The sequence below is a fragment of the Anser anser genome (genome assembly GCF_964211835.1).
Source record: "Anser anser genome assembly, chromosome: 18".
In the NCBI taxonomy this organism is placed as follows: Eukaryota; Metazoa; Chordata; class Aves; order Anseriformes; family Anatidae; genus Anser; species Anser anser.
In genome coordinates, this window is record NC_139739.1 from 8,957,266 (window position 1) to 8,977,115 (window position 19,850).

The 19,850-nt window shown below is 47.0% G+C and overlaps 2 protein-coding genes across 10 annotated transcripts in view; both read right to left on the bottom strand.

Annotated features, from left to right (window-relative positions):
- SEPTIN5 (septin 5) overlaps positions 1-14,490 on the bottom strand; it is a 43,907-nt gene extending 29,417 nt beyond the window's left edge. The window contains exons 1-2 of one of the 4 annotated variants that reach the window (XM_083803500.1): positions 14,287-14,400; positions 14,112-14,122 (exon numbers count right to left, since the gene is read on the bottom strand). In XM_083803500.1, coding sequence (XP_083659626.1) covers positions 14,112-14,122; positions 14,287-14,329 — 54 coding nt within the window. In that variant the 5' untranslated portion in view covers positions 14,330-14,400. Of the gene's footprint in view, positions 1-7,018; positions 7,231-14,111; positions 14,123-14,278 lie in introns of those variants that run through there. The other 3 variants (XM_083803501.1, XM_083803502.1, XM_083803496.1) reach the window with 3 other exon arrangements.
- A 2,305-nt stretch (positions 14,491-16,795) lies between these two features.
- Positions 16,796-19,850, bottom strand: part of LOC310883350 (septin-2) — a 39,988-nt gene continuing 36,933 nt past the window's right edge. For 4 of the 6 annotated variants that reach the window (XM_083803508.1, XM_083803509.1, XM_083803507.1 and 1 more), the window contains one exon: positions 16,796-17,592. The gene's annotated coding sequence lies outside the window, so the exon portion shown is untranslated. The remainder of the gene's footprint in view (positions 17,593-19,850) is intronic. The other 2 variants (XM_083803511.1, XM_083803510.1) reach the window with 1 other exon arrangement.

Genomic DNA, 19,850 nt, shown 5'->3' on the forward strand with positions numbered 1-19,850 from the left:
TGGTGAAGGAAGCAGCAAGACGTTCCCACCCGGCTACCTTCCCACCAGTTTCTTTCTGCCAATTCTAGCCTCACATCTGTAACTTGGTAAGATGCCAGCAGAAGCCATCAACATAGTGAGGACCCAGTGGGGAAGCAAATATCCAACAGCCAGGTCACCTCGTTTGGAAGATGAGCAGTTGCAGCCCTTTTACACAGCACTGCCTGCTGGCTCCCATCAGGAGAGCTCCATCAGCAGTGAGCTGAGCCGAGCGTGCTTCAAATCCCACTGCCCTGAGGAGCACCAGTGCAAGGCAGAAACATGCCTGAAGTCAAACATTTGGGCTAAGGGGACTCCTGAGGCTCAAATGCCTCTAGGAAGCTTCAGTTGCTGTGTGATTGACTCAGCCACAGAGGAGTGGAGCCACTCTTCCACCAAAGCAGCTGTTGCATATCCCTAAAGATCATGGTCTCCAGACAGAAGTGCAGAAGTATCATGTCCTGGGCTCCAGTTCTGCCACCTTTTAACAGCAGCAGGGAAGACTCACTAGGAGCACCCAAGCCTACCCTGGCTGGGCCAGGGATCCTGCCGAGCCATCAAGGATCCTGGGCTCAGAGGCATTGAGGAAGGGCTGTGCTTTCACCCTACACCCAGACACCCTGGAGAGCTCTCCAGGCACTCACACCAGCACTGTTTGCAGAGACCTCCTGCTTCCTGTAAGCTTCACACTTTTCCAATACTCAGCTGCTCCTTGTGTGCAGGAACAGGCAGTCATTTTATCTTCAAAGCAGCTGTACATGAATAATTCTGCAAGTGAGAGCAGGCATGCACTAAATTCAGATTCAGAAATTTCATATATGTTTGTTTTGGTGGGATTTTGGGGGGACATTCACTCAACATACAGGTAAACGCCGTTCAGACTGAAAGCAAAGGCTTTGCTCAGTGCAGCCTAATAAAAATCAGACTGTGCCATGTTTGAGGAACTCACAGATAAGAGGTTAATATACAAATACACACCTTGTACTTTCCAAACCTAAGCTCATGGACGGTTGAACATTCTGGGCAGCAAGAGCTAGAGGCTAGGGAAGGGATGCTGTGAACTGTTAGTCTATTAAGATCAACAGAAAGTAACCTAATTCCAGAAAAATCTCGCTTCCCAGGCAAACCAGGCTTCCTCTCTGCAAAGGAATTCCACAGACTCAAGGACATCAGTGCCCTGGCAGAGTTAGAGATGACGAAGGCTGTATTTTCCTTTTCCAGTAATACTTAGATTTAACTATACAAACTGTTCCCTTTGGAGCAGATCCTATTTCAGTGTTTACACATAGACTTAGAACTGGATTTTAAAGGTGAAAGCACCTACTCCCAAACTGCAGGGAGCCCCCTAAGTACAGATGTTCCTGCTATAGCAAACAGCTGCTTCACTGCACTTCTCTCAGACTCTTTGCCCAGCCACCCTTGATGTCATTTGCTTATCCAGAAAGAGCAGGGCACAGGAGGAGTTCAACCAGGCAAGAATGTCCTCAATTACCAATACTGCAAAAGGTAAGAGGAGATCTGCAACAGAAAAGCTTACAAGAGTTTTCCATGCTGTGACGAGTCTAGGTGAAGCAGGGACAGGCACAGGGGATGCAGAAGCTTTCAGCCTCAGGGTAAAGCACTGCCGAGCTCTGCAGCCCTGAATTTATCATCCGGAGAGCGGATTGCAATCAGCTACCTGCTCCTGGGGAGCACATCCCCATGATGAGGGCCCTGAGCCAGAGTACAAAGGCCATTCCTGCCCCAGATGGCTTGCAATCTGAAGCATACAAGAAAACTAACGGGTTATCACATCAGAAACACAAAATAACTACACTTCCCTCCTCCAGATGTATGGAATTGTGCATATGTTGGGTGGGGATTGATCCTTTCAGAGCCATTTTCCAAGAGCTATGGCTCTTACTATTTTTTTTTTTTTTTCAGACGGAGATGAAAGGACCATTCAAAGCAGCCTGGAACCTACCTCCTGCAGTATTTTCCTAGTTATTTTCCTCCACCAACCCCTTTCCTGGATCTAATCCGTGGACCACAGCACATGAAAGGCAACTGTAAGCCTGGCACCAGGTGTGTAAACTCCTCAGCAGCAGCTTGCTCACGGGAGATGGCGAGAGCTCCCACTACACAGCAGCTGAGATCAGCTACAGCAGTGAGGGGGAGAGCAGCGGCAGACAGCTCACTGAGGCTGCATCTGTAAAACTACGGGGGTCCCTTGCCCCTCTCAGTTTCAAAGGACTTGGTCACTTTCATCCACGTTCACAGAAAGCTGGCCTTAGATTTGTATTTTATTGCTAATTCCCTAAAAGATTTGCCTTTAAAATAACTATATTTGACAGTGGCCTCTGTGGAAAAGCTGATGTTTCATCCTATTGTCTTCCATCTCTACGTCAGCCCAGACCAGAAGAACACGTCAGCTCCCTGGTTAATCCCAAATACGCCTACAGAGGCACCACGGGTGGGATCGCTTCAGCCGGGGCGGGGGCATAGCACTGAGATGCAGGGCTGTGGCCCAGGAGAGGGCTTCACAGACGCCATCGCCATACACACACCAAACAACCCTGCCGCTGTGCCACAAGGCCCCACTGTGCTTAGCGCTGGGAACAAGAACATCAGAGCTGCTCTTATGATCTTCCCCCAGAGGCAGGGGGTTTACAACCCAACTCTGCCATTCTGGCAAATTTCAGCAGAGGTAACACAGTATAAAATAACGTGGCCAGAACAGGAAACGTACTTTGATCAGGACAGACCTGGAATACTGGGATTTTCCCAACAAAGTCTCAGGAATGGTATTTTCTACCAGATTTGAAAGGCATTTTTCCTCTCTCGTCATCAAAAACCACAGCCTTAGGGACAAACCTTAGCACAGAACTGGACTGGAGGAGACAGATAGCTAAGCCCTAAATCTTGAAGAGGGTCATTAAACACATTCTGAAACATACTGCTCCACTCCTCCTATAACTCTCTCCACCTTAAGGTAACAGTTTATTTCCCCAAAATTGAGTGAAAAAGCAATCAAAAAAGGTTAGCACCCCAAACTGAATAACTAATGTCACTCTATCAGTGACACAGCCCAATCACAGAGAATAATCGGGGTTCTCGATAACATCTGTTCTTTCCAGATAACATTACTGTGGCTATTTCAGTCCTGACTTCCACTATAATTTGCAGTTTATCCAATCAGAGCCATCAATATAATCTGTACTTGCCCTGCAGCAAAACTGTTAGCAGTGACTCACTGATACAGTCCTGATCTGAAGGAACAGCTAATTGAGAAATCCTCGCCCTTATGGATTTTTTTTAAATGGTTTTGTTGGTTTCATTTTTTTTTTCCTGGGCTTCACCTGAAAATAACAAGAATGGTAAAGTACAGGAGATGGAAGATGGGGGACATTAATGGAATGGGCACTGGAAGAGCAGAGTTCATGGAAATGTCACCTTTGAAGTGATTATAATGGATTTCTGGAAGCCAGAGAAATGAAACTGGACTAAAGAAGTTATTAGAGGAGACAAAGTCATTTGACTGTAAACGCTGTGGTTGTTGGACACACAAAGCACAGCAATACTCAACGTTAGAAAGAACTTTGAGGCAGTGAAGAGGAAAAATTGCATTTGCTAAATTGTGCTTTCCTATGAGGCAACCCAAAAGCAATGGAAACAGCCACACGGGTGAGAAGGAAGAGTGGGGCAAGACGAGCAACGTTCAGCTCAGTCAGTAAGCTCACAGAACCACGGCACGCCCCGTGCGATGCAAGCTCAAGTGAAAGCCGCAGCAGGCCAAGAGCTAAAGTCACTCACGGCCTTTTAATGGCCATGAATAGCTCTTGGGACCTGCAGCACAGCACAAAGTCAAACCTCTGTATTTGTTAGAATCCAGGGCTAAACATCTCCAAGCAAATCCCAGAACCGATGTTACATGCCCAACGGGGAGGGATTTTCTTGGGCTCCTAGCCCAGGTTCAACTCCATAGGCCAAACAGAGGTTTCTTGGGATTTATTTCCTGGAACTGGATCTCTAGGCATGTTTTGTGGTGGGATCTCCTCCCATTGTCCCTTATGTGCCCTCAGACTACACAAAGTCAAGCAAATCCCACAGTCTTGGGAGATAAGAGGAAAGCAAAACCTGTAACATGAGCATTTCTGACCTATGCACAGGGTAATGCTCCCTGACCTGCATATCACTTGAACAGACTATTATTTCCACTGTGCATGATCAAATTCAGGGCCCAGCTTTAAGAAGTTGTGACGGGACTCTTCTCTGTTGTAATTTTGCTCTAAGCGGGGAAATATTTTTCTTTTCAGGCTCATTTACGAACCACTGCGTTAGGAATAAAAAGCAAGACCTGCTTTCTCCACTAGAGGAAATGCATGCTGGCCTGTTACATACACGAAGGAACATCCACACACTTTGCAGAGAAAAATAAGATGGTTCAGGAAGCTTTCAGACCAACCAGTTCCATGATATCCCTCATTAGCAACCCCACGCACACACTGCACTGCTGCTACATGAAGAACAACTCCACTAGCACCATCACTTGTTTACCAGGAGAACAATTCTGCTATTGACCGACACCTGCCCATGACAGTATGACCACGGGAGGAGCAGGAAGATGTTCAGATCAGATCAGCCATTCAAACTAGCCAGCAAAACGCCTGGCACTGCCTGGAGCCTTCCAGCAGCTGCTGAGGACTGGCCCTACCAGCTCAAACAGAAAGGCTTTCACTGCCATTAATGAGAGCTGCTGAAAATAATGCCATCACACAGCTAGGAGATGGCATGCAGCCTTTCTGTTTGAGGACCAGCAGGCCAAACAGAGCAGGCACTAAGAAGATGAACCCTGAGTTCCATCCAATTGGTTTTGGTTTATTTAAACTCCTGTGAAGTCAAATGCTGTGAACCCAGCATGAGCTGAGTGCGGTGGGGCAAGCCAGATGAAGCGAGGGACAAGAGGACGTGCTCCTGCACTGAAAACATGTCCTGCTCGTAGTAGCGATGTTTCAGAGGATCCCAAACGGATCGGTGTGACAGTGCTGGGGGGCACACAGAAAACATACCTCTGACTTTCTCGCCTCTGTGGGCCTGGTCTGAGCTTCTGAAGTGTCAGGCTTCTGGCAGACAAGCAGATCCAGAGCATTCAGCTGCTCGGTGGACCTGGAGTCCTTCCCAAGCATGTGCCTGGATTAACTGCCCAGAAGAAGCACCAAGTCCTGTTAAATAACTGTCCTCTCTAATACCCGCTTCCCTCATAAATACGCACTCTGCCAAGGGCTCCTTTCAAGGGAAGGATAGCTCTTGAAAGTAAGCAGACGAACAACAAAGGTATTAATCTCAGGAGCTAGGCATGAGCAGCTCCCCTTCTGCGTGCTCCAGCCAAGGGAGGCAGAGCACTGCTCCAGCTGTGTCGCTGAAACCACCTAGGCAGTGTCAGGGCTGTAAGTGCAGCCTCTTGGAGATAAGAGAGCATCTCAGCATCTCTCTTTCTGCTGTGATGACACGCTCTTGCTCACCTCTCAGCACTGTACAATCGCAGAGGCAGGACTTTTCTACAGGCCAGCTGTATCACTCGGTTTAACCCCCTCAGCCTTGATTCAGCCCGCTCCCCAGAAAACAGGACAAACACCAGCTCCCCAAAGCCTGGGTTTCTTTTTCTTCTCTGACTGCCTGACCAGCTGGCACCAGCTCCTCTGAGCAGGATGAAGCTCTGAGAATTTATAGGATCCTAAAAGCCTTAAACCTCTCTGACATTTTTTATGGCAGGCCTTGACCAGAGAGAAATTACTGTTGGTCCACATGGACATTTCCAACACTGTCCATCTACATTTCCAGTACTTCACACCACTTAACTCCCGATGCAGAGACTCAGGAGAGCTTTAAACTACACAGAAAACACAACCAGGGGACAATGTAGGTAGGACAGGCAGACAGCAGCTGCCCAACTTTGTGAGTCATATTTCACCTGGACATATACTTTATGTAGTATGTAATTTATTTAGAAATAAAGGCGGATGGAAGACTGCAGGATTTAAAAGGACTTCACATGTGCGTGTATCACGGCAAGAATGAGCTCAGCACAGCAGGCAGGATTAGAATAGTTCCCACACTGAGGAAATAGCCAGGAGACATTACAGAATGTGTGGAAAAAAAAGAAGTGAAGTGACTTGTCTGGGAAGTGATCTTAAAAATAATTGTAACACAAACTAAAGCATTAAAAGGCCTGCCTGGCTCTCTTGTGTGTGCTCACACAGCTCCGAGCATCAGGGGTCTGCAAGACAAAATGAAACAGTCACTGGAGCACAGACCATGTCTGTACCACCGGGGGCTTTGCCTCACAGAAAGCAGAAGGCAGACACTGAGCCCTTGAAGCCTCTTTTCCCACAGGCGGAGGGGATCTTTTCTTCCCCTCCCTTGCTTCTGCACTGAGAACGTCCAGAGGTCAGCGGGACGGGCTCGCTCCCCATGGCCGCTCTCCAGGAGCTAGCACTCACGATCCCGCGGTTTATTTGCTCAGCCTGCATTCCCAGCTCCCGGTTCCCCGGGGCCAGAAGTCATTCTGGGAGAACGGCACCAGCTGCCCTGGGTGGGGTCAGGCGGAGACAGGCCATCCCCGCTCCATGCACACACCCTGGACACTCTTGATAACATGCTTCAAAACAAACGGGGCACTCCCAAAGTTCCCAGGAAGAGCAAAGATCTGAGACGAACAAAGCTGGCAAGTGCAGGACCTCGGCTCTCCTGCTCCGAGCAGTCACCCCACAGGGCCGCAGCAGTGGCAGACAGGGACAGGTCTGCCACCACCCTGCTCCCGCCTCCCCATCACCTAACTTCAGTGAGCACTTCAGTCCTGCCACAGGCTCTCACTGCTGGCAGCAAGCGCAGCTGTGTGGAGAAGCAGCCCAAGGTGCAAGAGAAAAGCTGGAGGTAAAGCTTGTACCAAGGGCTGCCCACCTCTGACTGCCTGACAACTCCACCGGCGCCTGGCTCACACCTCCAACTCCCAAGTACGCACCGCAGCGTGAGATCCTCCAGCACGCCAGACTTGTGCAGTCTTCACCCTGAGCCTCCTTAGCCCTCGCTGGCACACCACCGGGCTGATGCAAGCTGAAGACTGCCCAGCTGCACCCAGCGAGGTTTCTGCCATCTCAAGCATCCCTGCGTTGTGCTGTCCTGCACGGCATAGCTGTATCTCTCTTCTAGAAATTAACTTCAGCTTTAACTTCTACCCCCTCTTTTTTTTTTTTTTTTTTTTTATTTCAGAAGCAGACAGTTGTACTAAAGCTAAACAATCCTCCTCCCACTCTTGGCATTGCACCCTTGCAGATGCTTGCGCAGGGTTTCACTTCCTCTTGGCCAACACTCGGCCAAGCTTTGCTCATCAGCAAGCCGGGCCCTGCAGCCCTCCGGTGCTCTCCTCCCAGCTCCCTCCAGCACGTAGCTGCTGTGGCAGCGCTCGGGGTGACACACGTAGGTAGGGGCCGGGAGTGACATGCCGAGGGAAGGCACTGCAGTCTACAGCTGAGTGTTAGCAAACCATAAGATTCCAATTAATGTGCTGGAAACACACTCCTACAAGACGGGGAATTAAGAATGCTGATCTATTCAAGCCTCAAAACATAAAGGACTCTTATTTGAACTGGGAGCAACAGAAGATGTCTTTGGCTTTTTGCAGTCCAGCCCCTCTGGGTAGTGTCACACATACAAATCCTTCCCCTCAGCACACTCAGTGCCACCTTCCACTACTCGTTTTAAACGATGTTCCTGGGATACCAAGTCACGGATGAACAGCAGCACACACACTGATGAGGAGCACATGTTCTGGGATGTGATCCCAGCCTTTCTGATACACCACACACAAATCCAGCTCCTGAACATCCCTGTGGGAACAAGATGACTGCAAATCTCTTCACTGCTCCAGGGACGATTCTTTGGGACAAAAGGAATGCGTAACAGCCGACAAATATTTTTCCTGTGCTTCAAGGCTAACCACACTGTAGACATACACACACAGAGAGACAAAATCCAGCCCATATGGAATTATTCCAGTATGCTATGAAACAACTTGCATATGCCTCACAAAAATCTGAAGTCACACAATGTATTAGAGATGTCGCATATTTCCTTCATAAGTAACGGAGGGTTGCTCCAGGAGATTTCACTGTCCCAAGGAAATCTCTGCCTGGGACAGGAAGGGGACAAAGACATAGTGTTGGTCAGGCAAGAAAGCTGTGTGGGTGAGCAAAGAAGGTGCCCTCCAGTTTGTACTCTGCTATCCAGAAAAAAAAAGTAGCACAGAAGTCACCTGAACTGGAAGAGAAACCAGAGAAACCCTCCTGGCTTAGTTAGCAGATATCTCGGCAACAATTGCTTGAAATGTTAAAGATGGAACAGAGCTCTCCAGGCTTGGGTTCAGCACACGTGGGCTCCGTCTGACAGCAGCAGCATAGCTACAGCAGCCACTGCTACAGCAGTGGGGTGACACAGAACTGCTGGGGAAACCCCTTGGACTGAGTATTTAAAACTAATTCAGCAGAGCTCTAACACAGCAAGGACCCAACCTGGCCTGGCACAGTGAGCAACCAGCTGGCTGAACACGGAATCCTCGCTGGGTTCCCAAGATGTCCATTTCATTGGGTATTTAACGAACAGCAACTTAGGCCGAGACAGGGTAGCTGTACGGGCTCCAGAAGACAGCAGACTCGGGCTGTTCCTCTCCAGACTAGCTTCCCCTCAGATCTTGCTGCAAAGCACCCTCTGCTCAAAGGGCGGGACAGGACCGTCACAACAGCCTTACATCTATTTCCTGCCAGGACAGTCCGGCAGAGAATAGCATTGGTGTGCAGTTGGTATTATTCCTGAGAGCATTAGGAGGTTGTATGAGACTCCTTGACTTTGAAGACTAAAAGCATGCAGGGACTGGGTTTCTCCTTCATTTAGACAGCAGCAACACTTTCACCTCTGTACCTATGAACTGCTTTTCATAAGGCCCCAGCAGGCTGCAACCCAGCAGCTGAGCAACGGTGTCACAAGCATCTCTAGGGGTTAAACAAACTGCTACTTTGTTAGCACCAGCGAGGATCAGACCACAACATCTGTCACACTTACACATTTGGCTAACGTGCCCAAAACAGCCTTGCCCAATTCACACAAGGGCAGCACAATTTTGGACTCACACATAAGTAGCCAAGCAGTTCGTGGAAATTCAAGGGACAAAAATTCCGTGTGCAGGAAACATTTACTTCTCCTTTTCATAAACTGCAGATTGCTACTCACACAGAGGGCCGGACCCCTCCCTGGCCCTGTACTGATGACCACTTCGTCCATTTGGAGCATAAATAATTGAAGAGAGAGAGCAGCAGCAGCAGGAGGCAGACTGTGCCCAGCTCTCCAGCAGTCCTGTTTCACCATGCAGCCCATGTACTGACCTGCTTTTACAGCCCTTTTCTAAGGGCAGGCAGAAAAAAAAGGGGAAAAAAAAGAAAAGAAGTCAAAGTGCCCAGGATGGACCTCCCTCCAGAGCTCAGAATAGCCCGTCTGCGTGACCCAGGGGCCTCCTGCAGCAGGACTGTTTAGACAGATGCACAGCAGAAGGACAAGTAGGGCTGAATCTCTCGACCTGCTGCAGTCCCACCCAGCTCCTGACACACTGTGTTGAGCACTGAGCCCTTGCCCAGTTTGGAGGGCAAAGGACCAACCTTACCTTTTGAAATGGGCCAAAAAAAATGAATGAAACGCACAAGGCTTCTCACAGAGAAGTAAAAGCTTCCACCCCAATGCTACGTCTGGCCAAGATACACTGGGACAGCAGAACCACAAGCAGAGATGTGCTGCTTTAAGACCATTTCCAGTGTTTAGCTCTAGATTCTGTGACTAATTTGCTACTCCCTTTCTGGCAGGCACATATTGGTGGTCAGAATGCAAGACCACTGTTGGAAAATGCAGGTTGGAAGAAGCATTAACATGCAGAGTCAAAGCGAAGCAGCCTCACCCAGAGCAATCGATGACACAGTGAGAGACGATCCAGCTGTGGGGAAACACCCGTGTGCCAGATGCAAACATCATTTTGCTTTCTCCTAGAAAAAAAAACCCTCACCACAACCACCCCATTTGAATTGATACAGATCACGACGGACTCGTGCACAGCAACACAGATCCCTGTTGACGCTCCCAATGACTCAAAGAATCACAACTATAAAATCATAGGGTTAACCTTCAGAAAACTAAAAAAGCCTGTAGAACTGTTTCTCTTCCAGGTTCCATGTTTTCTCTACAAGCACAGGTGCAAGAAAGCAGAGCTTTCCCCACATCACAAGATTACAATAAGAGTTATTTTAAGGAAAATACTTAGGTGAAAGATAAAAATGCTGTAGCCACATAACACAGGTATGAATCCTCCAGGCTGCTCCAGCACAGAGCTGGAGGCCAAGATCAGCCCAGCAGCAAACTGCTGCACATGGGAACCTATCCTCACACAGTACATTTCATCAGGTATTTCACAAAATTCAGCTAATCTATTTTCGTCACATACACGTACACAGAAACTGAAGTCACGCTAAGGTCATCCTCAACTAGTTCAAGACACAGGAATCACCACTCCTCCCTCCTCCTAATCTGCTCTTTGTCATGAGCAACCACCTGCACCTGCAGTGTGTCACAGGCAGCATCTAGAAGTATCTCTGGTACCTCTGCACTACGCAGAGGGGGGTTACGCAGTTCTTGTAAGCCCATCTGGGTTTTTCTCTCCATAAACACAGTAGAAAAAAGGAGAAGGCAGCTCATATTAGCAGGGATTGGGGGATTTCCATCAGCCAAAGTTATCTGGTAGGCAAGGCTAGGTTGAAGGTTGACCTGAAATTGATGCTCTGTGTTGGCACAGTTGCCATTTTAGATGAGAGACATCTCTGCTTTTGTGATATATCTACCGCCGCAGTAACAATGGAAATCACTGATTTTTTCTTTTTTTTTTTTTCCCCTGTGGAGAAAGCAAAGGAATTACGCATTTTGAAGATATAAAACCCAGAATCTCAAAAACAGAGACAAATGCAACAAATTCAAGAGTTCTCAATGCCCAGGCTCACACTGAAACCACTCCTCTAGCCAAACAACCTTTTGCACAGCATCCTCTTTATACACAGTACCCCCTACGTATATTTTTTACTGACATGCAGATCACTTCAACATATACTTAAGAAGAGAAAAAGACCAAGCTGAACGCAAAAGGCACAGCCCTGTAATTTCAAACCCACTGAAAGAACTGGATCCACCAGGTAGTCTCTGCTCCCACACCCAAACAGCTTTGCAAGTTGATGGGGCGGAGAGATCAACTTGGGAAGGAGAGGTTCCCATCCTCCCGATTTAAAGAGAAACAATGACTTCAAAGAACTTTAGAGACACGGGCCTGAGTGAGCAGGAGCCAGCTCCAGAGACACGGCAAGGTAACACCCCAAACAAACACACGCCAACAACAAGAGCTAGGAGGCACGTTCTGCAGGAGCATGCCAAGAGACTCCAGTTTAACTGGGTATTTAGAAGGTTTCACCTGTACTCCTCCCACAGCGATACCCTGGGCTTTGGCAGAGTGTCCTCAAGCTGCACTGCCCTGTTTGGTACTCAAGTCAATACAGTCTTGCAACAAATTGCTAGGTTTCCCTTACACATGGCCTACTCTTATGCATATGGGTTATTAGCCACAGCCTCATCTGCCTACCCAGCTTCGCCACAAGAGGCTTTCCCTCTTAGAAAGCTCTCCAACAGTACGTGAGTTCCTAGGAGAGAAACCATCCCGATTTGACAGGTGCTGAACTGAGGTTGATTGGTGACACCAAGCTCCTTGCTGTAGAGCTTTGAACCAGAGACTGGTTTCTCCTAGTCCAGGGTCCTAAAGCAGGGTCCTTCCCCTTGGAACGGTGGGTGCTCTGTGCACGGACAAACCTGTCCTGACTCAATGGCACATGAGTTCAGAGCCAAACACACTTTGAAAATCAAACATGAAGAACCTGAGAAAACTGGAAAACAGAGAGAATCTACTGTTATTTTCTATTCATAAGTGGTAGCCACAAGGAGCCAAACCCACAAATCAGAGTTCCCTGGACCCAGACAATGCATCAGCCCTGACTATTATCTGAGGGAAGATGAACGCACATTCTTTGACACCATACTGTTCCTGGTTTTTTTGACTCAGCAACTCATTAACATTATTATTTTACTGAAGGCTACCCTGCTTATATGCAACCTATTGTACTGCCCTCTCCTTAGCTTTTATAACAATTTTTTAAAAAACGTTTCAGGCAAGAATTGCAGCTTCAGTAAACCTTTTAAAATTGGTACTTGCTGCCAGATGCAAGAGGATAGGAAAAAGGTGGCACAGGAAGAAAATCCCTGCTCTTGAAGTATGCTAAATAAGGCTATCATTTGTGGTTTAGTACGTTCACTCTCATTTCAGCAGATTGCTTTGTATTCACAGCTTGGTTTCCCTCCACCATCCGCAAGTAATACAGCTGGCACAAATTCATAATTCACCATGCTCTGTCACGCAAGACCCGCTCTACACTCAGCATAAAACACAGGGACACACACGTGCACACCTCCGGACTTGAGGAAAGACCACTTTTGTGCCAGAAGAGCCTATGCCATCCTGCAAACACAGACACTTTTGGGTATAGTCTCCAGCCCACTCTTGCCTATAAAGCGTGACAAAAGCCTTTAGGAATTATGATAACATCTACACCAAAGCACTCTGATATCTGCCACACTTCTTACTCTGGGGAGTGAGCAGAAAGGAGCCCTATATATAACCTTCGTCCCTCTTTGTTTAAGGACAAATAAGCTAAAGAGCAGCGTGATTTTTGGGTCACAAATCTCCTCTGCAGTTCACAGCTTACCCTGATTTTTCTGTAATTTCAGAACACAGCCTGCATTGTTCCCCTCCAGAAATAAAAAAGAATTGGAATAACAGCAATACACTAAGAAATAGCTACAAAATGCTAGTAAAATTCCAGTAGCTTGGGAAAAACATGCCTGATAAGACCCCTTTATCCCATTACCGCTAGATTTACTTTGTTCCTCTCACCACTGCAATCAGCAGCTCACAAAACCACACACGTGCCTTTTCACAGACAAGCGCCCAAGCCTGCGCTATAGGGAAACACCATTTCTTGCAGTGCCTGGGTGAATGCCTAAGCTGCTACAAAATTAGTCTCCTCCTTTGTGGTCCAGAAAGGCTGTGCAGTACCACTGCCTCGGTAGGTAAGGTGTTTGCTTCATGGGGAATTACAGCCCCAGACAGAAATAAAGCAGACCCCAAAGCAAGTGCAAGCCAGGCTGGGGATGGGTGGATTCCTTCCTGCTGCACAGCCCCACTGCACTGCCCTGCTGTGTCAACCATCGCCTCCATCCCCACCTTTGTGAGGCACAAAAGCTTCTCCAAGCTCATTTACAGCAGACATTGCCTATAATCACGATGATGGGTGCTAAGGAACACATGGCACTCTGCTGCTTACCTCTTACATAGACATTCAAGCCCACCGGAGAAAAATTCTTCCCGTGAAACACCCTAAACCCCTCCAAATACCAAATGATGAGCCAAAAAACAACCGTCGATGTCATCTGATTGCATCACCCCCTCTATCTCTCGGGGACTCAGAGATGTCTCCAAAGAGCTATTTGCTTTGCAAAGCAAAGCAGATGTTCCCTAACGCCCAGCTTCGGGCTGCCTGCAAGGAGGTGATCTGCTGCGCCAGCAAGGAGCGGCACGACTGGGTCAGTGCCTGCGCATCTGTGCTGCGGAGGGGAGAGGGAGCGATGGGCAACGTGCTCCTAATGCTGAGAAGCCTTTTCCAGCCCCTGCGCTGCCTTTCTGCATCCAAACCTACTCGGCGCACCCAAATGCACTGGAGAAAAAAGGGAAAAAAGGAAACCCCATCCAAAGATCCAAAGCGGGGGGGGATAAAGCAAAGCAAAGGCGCGTTCCCCGGATGAACCCAGCTCAGAGGAGCCAGGGCTGAACGCCGCCGCGCTCAGGTGCCGGGGCACCACCCCAGCACCCCGGGAGAGTTGGGGGGGCTCGGACCGAGCCGAGCCGAGCCGAGCGGGGCGAGCTCACCTACCTGCTTCTCCTCTGCGGGGCGCATCGATGCGAGCGGGGCAGGCGAGGGCGGGATGCCCGCGGCGGGAGCCGGCAGGGGGGAGAGAAGAGAAGAGAGAAGGGGCCGTGAGGGACGGCTGCGCCGGGGCCCGGGGCAGAGCGGCCGCGCGTCCGCCCCCCCGGCCCCGCCGCCTCACCTGGGTTGACCAGTTTGCTCTTGTAGCGCATGCCGGTGCTCATGGTGCCGGGAGCGCCACCAGCGCGGGGCTGCCGCGGATGGGGCCGGCCCGGCTCGGCTCGGCTCGGCACGGCCAATCCCGGCCCCGCCAATCCCCGCCCGCCCCGCCCCGGGCGAACGCCCCGCGCCCGGCTCCGCGCTCGGCCCCGCGGCAGCGCCGCGCCCCCCGGGAACGGTGCCTGCTGCCAGGCACGGGGACGCCGCGGAAGAGGAGAAAAGCAGCGGAGGGGAGGCGGCTCCGCATCCAGCGTCTCCCAAGGCTGGGGGAAGTCCTGAATCACGCCGCAAACCCACCGGAGGAATACCGAATGCAGCCGGTGTAATACACAAAATAGACATAACACGCAAGTCCCAAAGTGGTCCCTTTCTGCTGAGCCGTTTTAAGAATAACACTGGAAGCTATTTTAGGTGAAAGCTGTCGGTACAGCTTTAAGAGGAGGCAGGAGAGAGCTGGAATGAACCTAAAATGCTCCAAAAGCGGTACTAGCCCACGATTTAACAGCTCAAAGGAACCCCAACTGAACTGTGAAGGTGCAAGCGTGGGGATGGAAAGGCTCAGGAAACCCAGCTCCTTCCACCAGCTGCCACAGCTGCAGAGAGGGCTCATCTCTTCCACCTTTCAAGGTCAGGTAAATAATCAGACTTGAAACTCTTCTAAATACAGGACAGGACAACCCCGGCATGGTGATGGCTGTGCAAGCACAAGGACAGGGCCCTGTCTTGGAACAAAACTGACACTGATGCCACAACACTAACTTTTCAAATCCCTACCATCATCCCAGCATCTCGTCATGTCTTCCACCTGCTCATTGAAAACACACCTCATATCCCAAAGCAGAAGCTGGCAGTCCAAGGCATGGATGTTTTAAAAACCCATTAGTTTGTTCTCAGCTTGCTTTTAGCCATTGATTCAAAGCATCAGAGAAAATATTTCATGTAGCTGTTAGCATATTTCCTCAATTTTAAATACTAGACAGCCACAGACCATTAGAGACTCCACACAATTAAAGGCACCAACAATCCAATGGGCCTTTCATGAGTTGTATAATAGTCTGCCACAGTGCTTTAAAACTAATGAAGACTGAAAGGACTGCAGTTGCCTGCTTCTTGATCCTCCTAAACAGAGTCATTAAAACAGTTACCTGCGGGTACTTTCTCCCACTGCTGGCAAATATTTGCCTGGAGAAGGCCTGGGTGGAATTCACAGAGAAAAAGGGACTTGTCTTCCACAGCCGGGGCACTGCCAATGCCAACAGAGTGCAAATGTTAGGTCCAAAATTAGGCTCTAGTCAGAGCCATCTCTCCAGAGATCTTCACAGTAGCAGACAGCTTAACAAACACATTCTCCCTTTCAGCTCTGAAGTATTTTAACAAAACCAAGTTCAAAAGTAACTGAGGATTACCATCAGACAATATCAAAGAAATGACATAAAAATTGACTATGTAGAAAGGAAAACACTCGGGTATCAGTAGCATTGTGAGTCTGGTTTTGAGACAAAACGCTCCAGCTGGAACTGACAAGCCAGAGGGAGGCATAGACTGATCAGTACCAGTGGCTGCTACTGGTCAGTAAGGCTTCCCACACCAGAATTGTGACACTGAGTCTAGGCATCTTGCTTTGAAAAGAGAGGGGGGAAAAAAGCTCCATTTTTAATAAAATTAAAGAGAAGATGCTTTTGAAAGCCTGCTTCCCTATTGTACCAGTTTCTCTTGAAAGATGAACCTTTCATGTTACTTTTGCTCAGAAAACTGCAGTCTGCAACTAAATGTCTTGGTTTCTCAGGAAGGGTGTGGCTGTCCTGGCTTTCACAAGTACAAATGGACAGCATCATTTTAAGAAGGTTGCAAAATATGATGCAGAACTCTGGAAGAAAATCAAGAAAGGCAAACATAATTGTGCACAATTAATGAGAAAAAAAACATTCACAATTAAATCTCTCACCTTGGCCCTCTTGACAGACATGCTTAAAATTCAAACCTCCATAAAACCTGCAGAGGCTTTGCATCTCAGAACAAATCTGTCACCTCAATTCTTCTTTCAACTTCAGTACAGTAGCCAAGATAACAACATTATGTCCATTTTACGCAGTTTTACTCTGAACACAGGCCAGATACGCTTCCCTGTGATGCAAACTTTGTTAAGTCTATCCTGATGAAACAGTCATCGCTAGACAGCAGAATTACGGCTAATACCTACATGAAAGGCGCTCCAATTTAGAACAGAAGACAAAGTATCTTAATCCCATATTTGCAAGATAATTTACACTTACGTGTATATAATACACACAAGACTACAGAAGTATGCAAAAAAGCTATGTAACAACATACAGGAAACAGCAACATTCATGAATTCCTACACGAAGTTGCGAGATCAGATTTTCCAAGGTATTTACAGACCTAAGCAACATCAGAAGATGCCTAATGGACTTCGTAAAAACAGCCAAAAAACAACAAAATCCACCCCAAAATTCAACTTTTTCCACATTCATACATTTATTACAAAACCTCAATGAAAATTAGTGTCATGGTATATAAAAGGTTCGGTACACGCCATCACTCAGCTGAGAGAAAAATGCCTGTGATAGGAATTCTTGGAAGCAATACTTGAGACCTGAAGACACATCTTCAGAGGCATCCACAGAAATTTCTGGCATGCATAGTGTTCACAATATTTTAAGGCACAATGATTTAGAAAAACCAGCTTCTCTGCATCACTGGTGTATCGTCAGTGTTTTGTATATTTTCTCATACATCACACAAATACAAATCACCAGAGAGGAAGCTTGAAAAGTAATCAGATCACAGAGAAAGTTACGAAAAACATGATACAATACAGAATGGCTTAAAATAGCAAGTGAAAGTTACGATACTGTGCAAACACACATACATTTACTGTAAACAGGCCACAAAGTCTTTTAGAATTAATCACAAAACTGTTCAGAAGAATCTATCAGATACACGATTAGCTCCTTAAACCCAGCACGACTAGCCCAAACAGCGTACTCTATGCATTTCTGTATCAAAAAGTATAGGAAGGATAATAAAAACACATTGATAAGTATGAAGACAGTGTTACCAAAGTACTCAAAAAAGATACAATATAACTTGATTAACATTGAATATATAAAACAAGCAGTTTTACAACACAATCTTCAGACTTTGTGTTTGTTTTAACGCAGGTCTTGATCTGCGGCATCCGGCATTTGAACGTTACCACTTGGTCAAAGAAAACAGAGCACCCATCCACTTAGAGAAGTGTATACTGCTGTGAACGAAAGTGGAAAACAAAGAGCATTAGAACGGACAAATTCTCAGCACTGTCAGAGCATTTTTGGCATTCTGACCCCCTCCTAGCAAAGCAGCGTAACACAGGGAGCAGGGCACCAAGTTGCTGCCTCACAGACCTGCACTAGGACTGGATCGACTGAGCTGGCTGATGACAACGGCGAGTTCCTGACGCAGTTTGGCCCCAGATATTTATCACAAATGTCTAATAAAAGCACAAACAAGAATCTATTTTTAGTTGCATACTTTCTTAGGCACCCACACTCCCTCTAGCCTGTGAGAACACAAGCACTGTGTTAGGGCTCATCTAAACAGTAACACAAGAGATCAACCTCTGCCGCCTGTTACGTGAAGCATTACTTGTGATGACAAAAACTGAATTTTAAAAAAGCTTACCATCTAATCATGGTTAAAAATAAGCAGCAAGATTAATCATTACGTATGAACACTCTTATGACACTGCTTAGGTAAAAAAGGAAAGCAAACATTTTTCCAAGCCTTCATACAGCAGCACTGATTGACATGGCTGGAGGCAGGGATATTGACCTATCACTTCAGAAATGACTACCAGTTTTGGAATGTCTTTGCAGTCACTTGCCAATTGAAAAGGCTGCTACAGAGAAAGCAGAATTCCAGCTTTTCCTGAAAATTAAGCCCTGCTTAAAAAAGCTGTGGCAGATTTAGAAGTCGGGAGACCCCTCTGGTTCTCCAGGCCCAAAAGTACTTATTCACAAGAGGAAAAAATAGCTTAATTGAAACATTCATCTGGATGGAAATAAAGAAATACCCTAGAAAACATTGCTGTGCCAAGGAAAGTACAGTGCAACACCCATCCAGACTGCACTTGCTGATTACAGTTGGGATAACAAGGAAAGGAAGCTGACAATCGGGGTCCTTTGCTGTTTATATATTGAAAAAAATTCCCACTGTGAGAATGGCAATTACCTAACATCTCAAGTAGGCCATCACTTCACGTAACCACAACAAGCAAGCCAGCAGTAAGCTTTAAAGCCAGAGTCCACACATTGTCAAACACATTCAATATTCAGATGCAAAACTAACCTCATGCTACACTGTTACTTCAAATATGAAAAAGAAACTAAATTCCTGCCATTGCCTGCATAACCTTCAATCTGTTATGAAGGGCATATCAAGAGGCGGTGGGAACTGATTTCGCAAAAAGACTGGAGTTTCCAATAAACGTGAAGGCTCTGGTTATAAGCACAAGTGTGTTGGTGTTACCAACATTAGCAATGCAGTATCTGTGTTTGTTATGCTTGTAGAACATAACTGGGCAAAGTATGCTTGTGTATTTTCAGTGTGGATTCACTTCACTGCTTTCTTCCTAATCTCCTCATGATGCAATACTTTATGACACATTAGATTGACACTGTTCATTACAGATTTTATCTCCACTTTTATACATTAACTTTAAGACTCCCCCATACGTGTCTTTATTAAATGCCTCCACCTGCAACATGAATTCCCACTGTTATTTGATGCACCACAATAAATACATTTCTGCAGTATGCCACTAAAACGTAATCAGCAAGTAGCCTAACTAGCACTACATACACGTGCACCCTGATGCACTTGTTCAGAACACTGAACAAAGTTCGGTTTCAAAAGACTTAGGAAGGAACAGGCTTGCTTTGCCCCCCTTCAGTTGCTTCAAAAGACACCACTACAACGCAGGGCAGCTTAACATATCTCCCCCTACAGTCCTCAGTTGCCAGGGAGGGAAGTTTTATAACCAGTAACATTTTCTAACTGACCTAAATTCTTCTTCTTCAAGTATCACCCATTTTATGTTGTAGCTACAACCATTTTGCTTTCCAATCACTAGAGCAAGAGCTTTGAGAAACTGAGTCTTTCCACAAGGCTTGTGTTTTATAGTTAAACCCTGGAGCTTCTGTATCAGAAAAAAAAAAAAAAAACATTTGGAAACTTCGTTAGAACTCCTGGAAAAACAAAACCATTAACTATTTGATAAAACCGACGTCCTGTTGTTTGCTGGTTTTGATTCATGTTGTTACTCACAACCTCAATCTGGGTTATAGCTACATTTATAATTCTCTGGTGAGTCCCATGCTTCAAGTTTGTTCCATTTCCTTTTGCTAGTCTGTAGCAACACCTTTTATTTCTCCATAATAAATGCCATCAGCCAACCATACAGTTACAAAACTGGCTTTTGAACTGTTTTCCTACATTTATCAGTTAATTTAATGTGCTAATAGG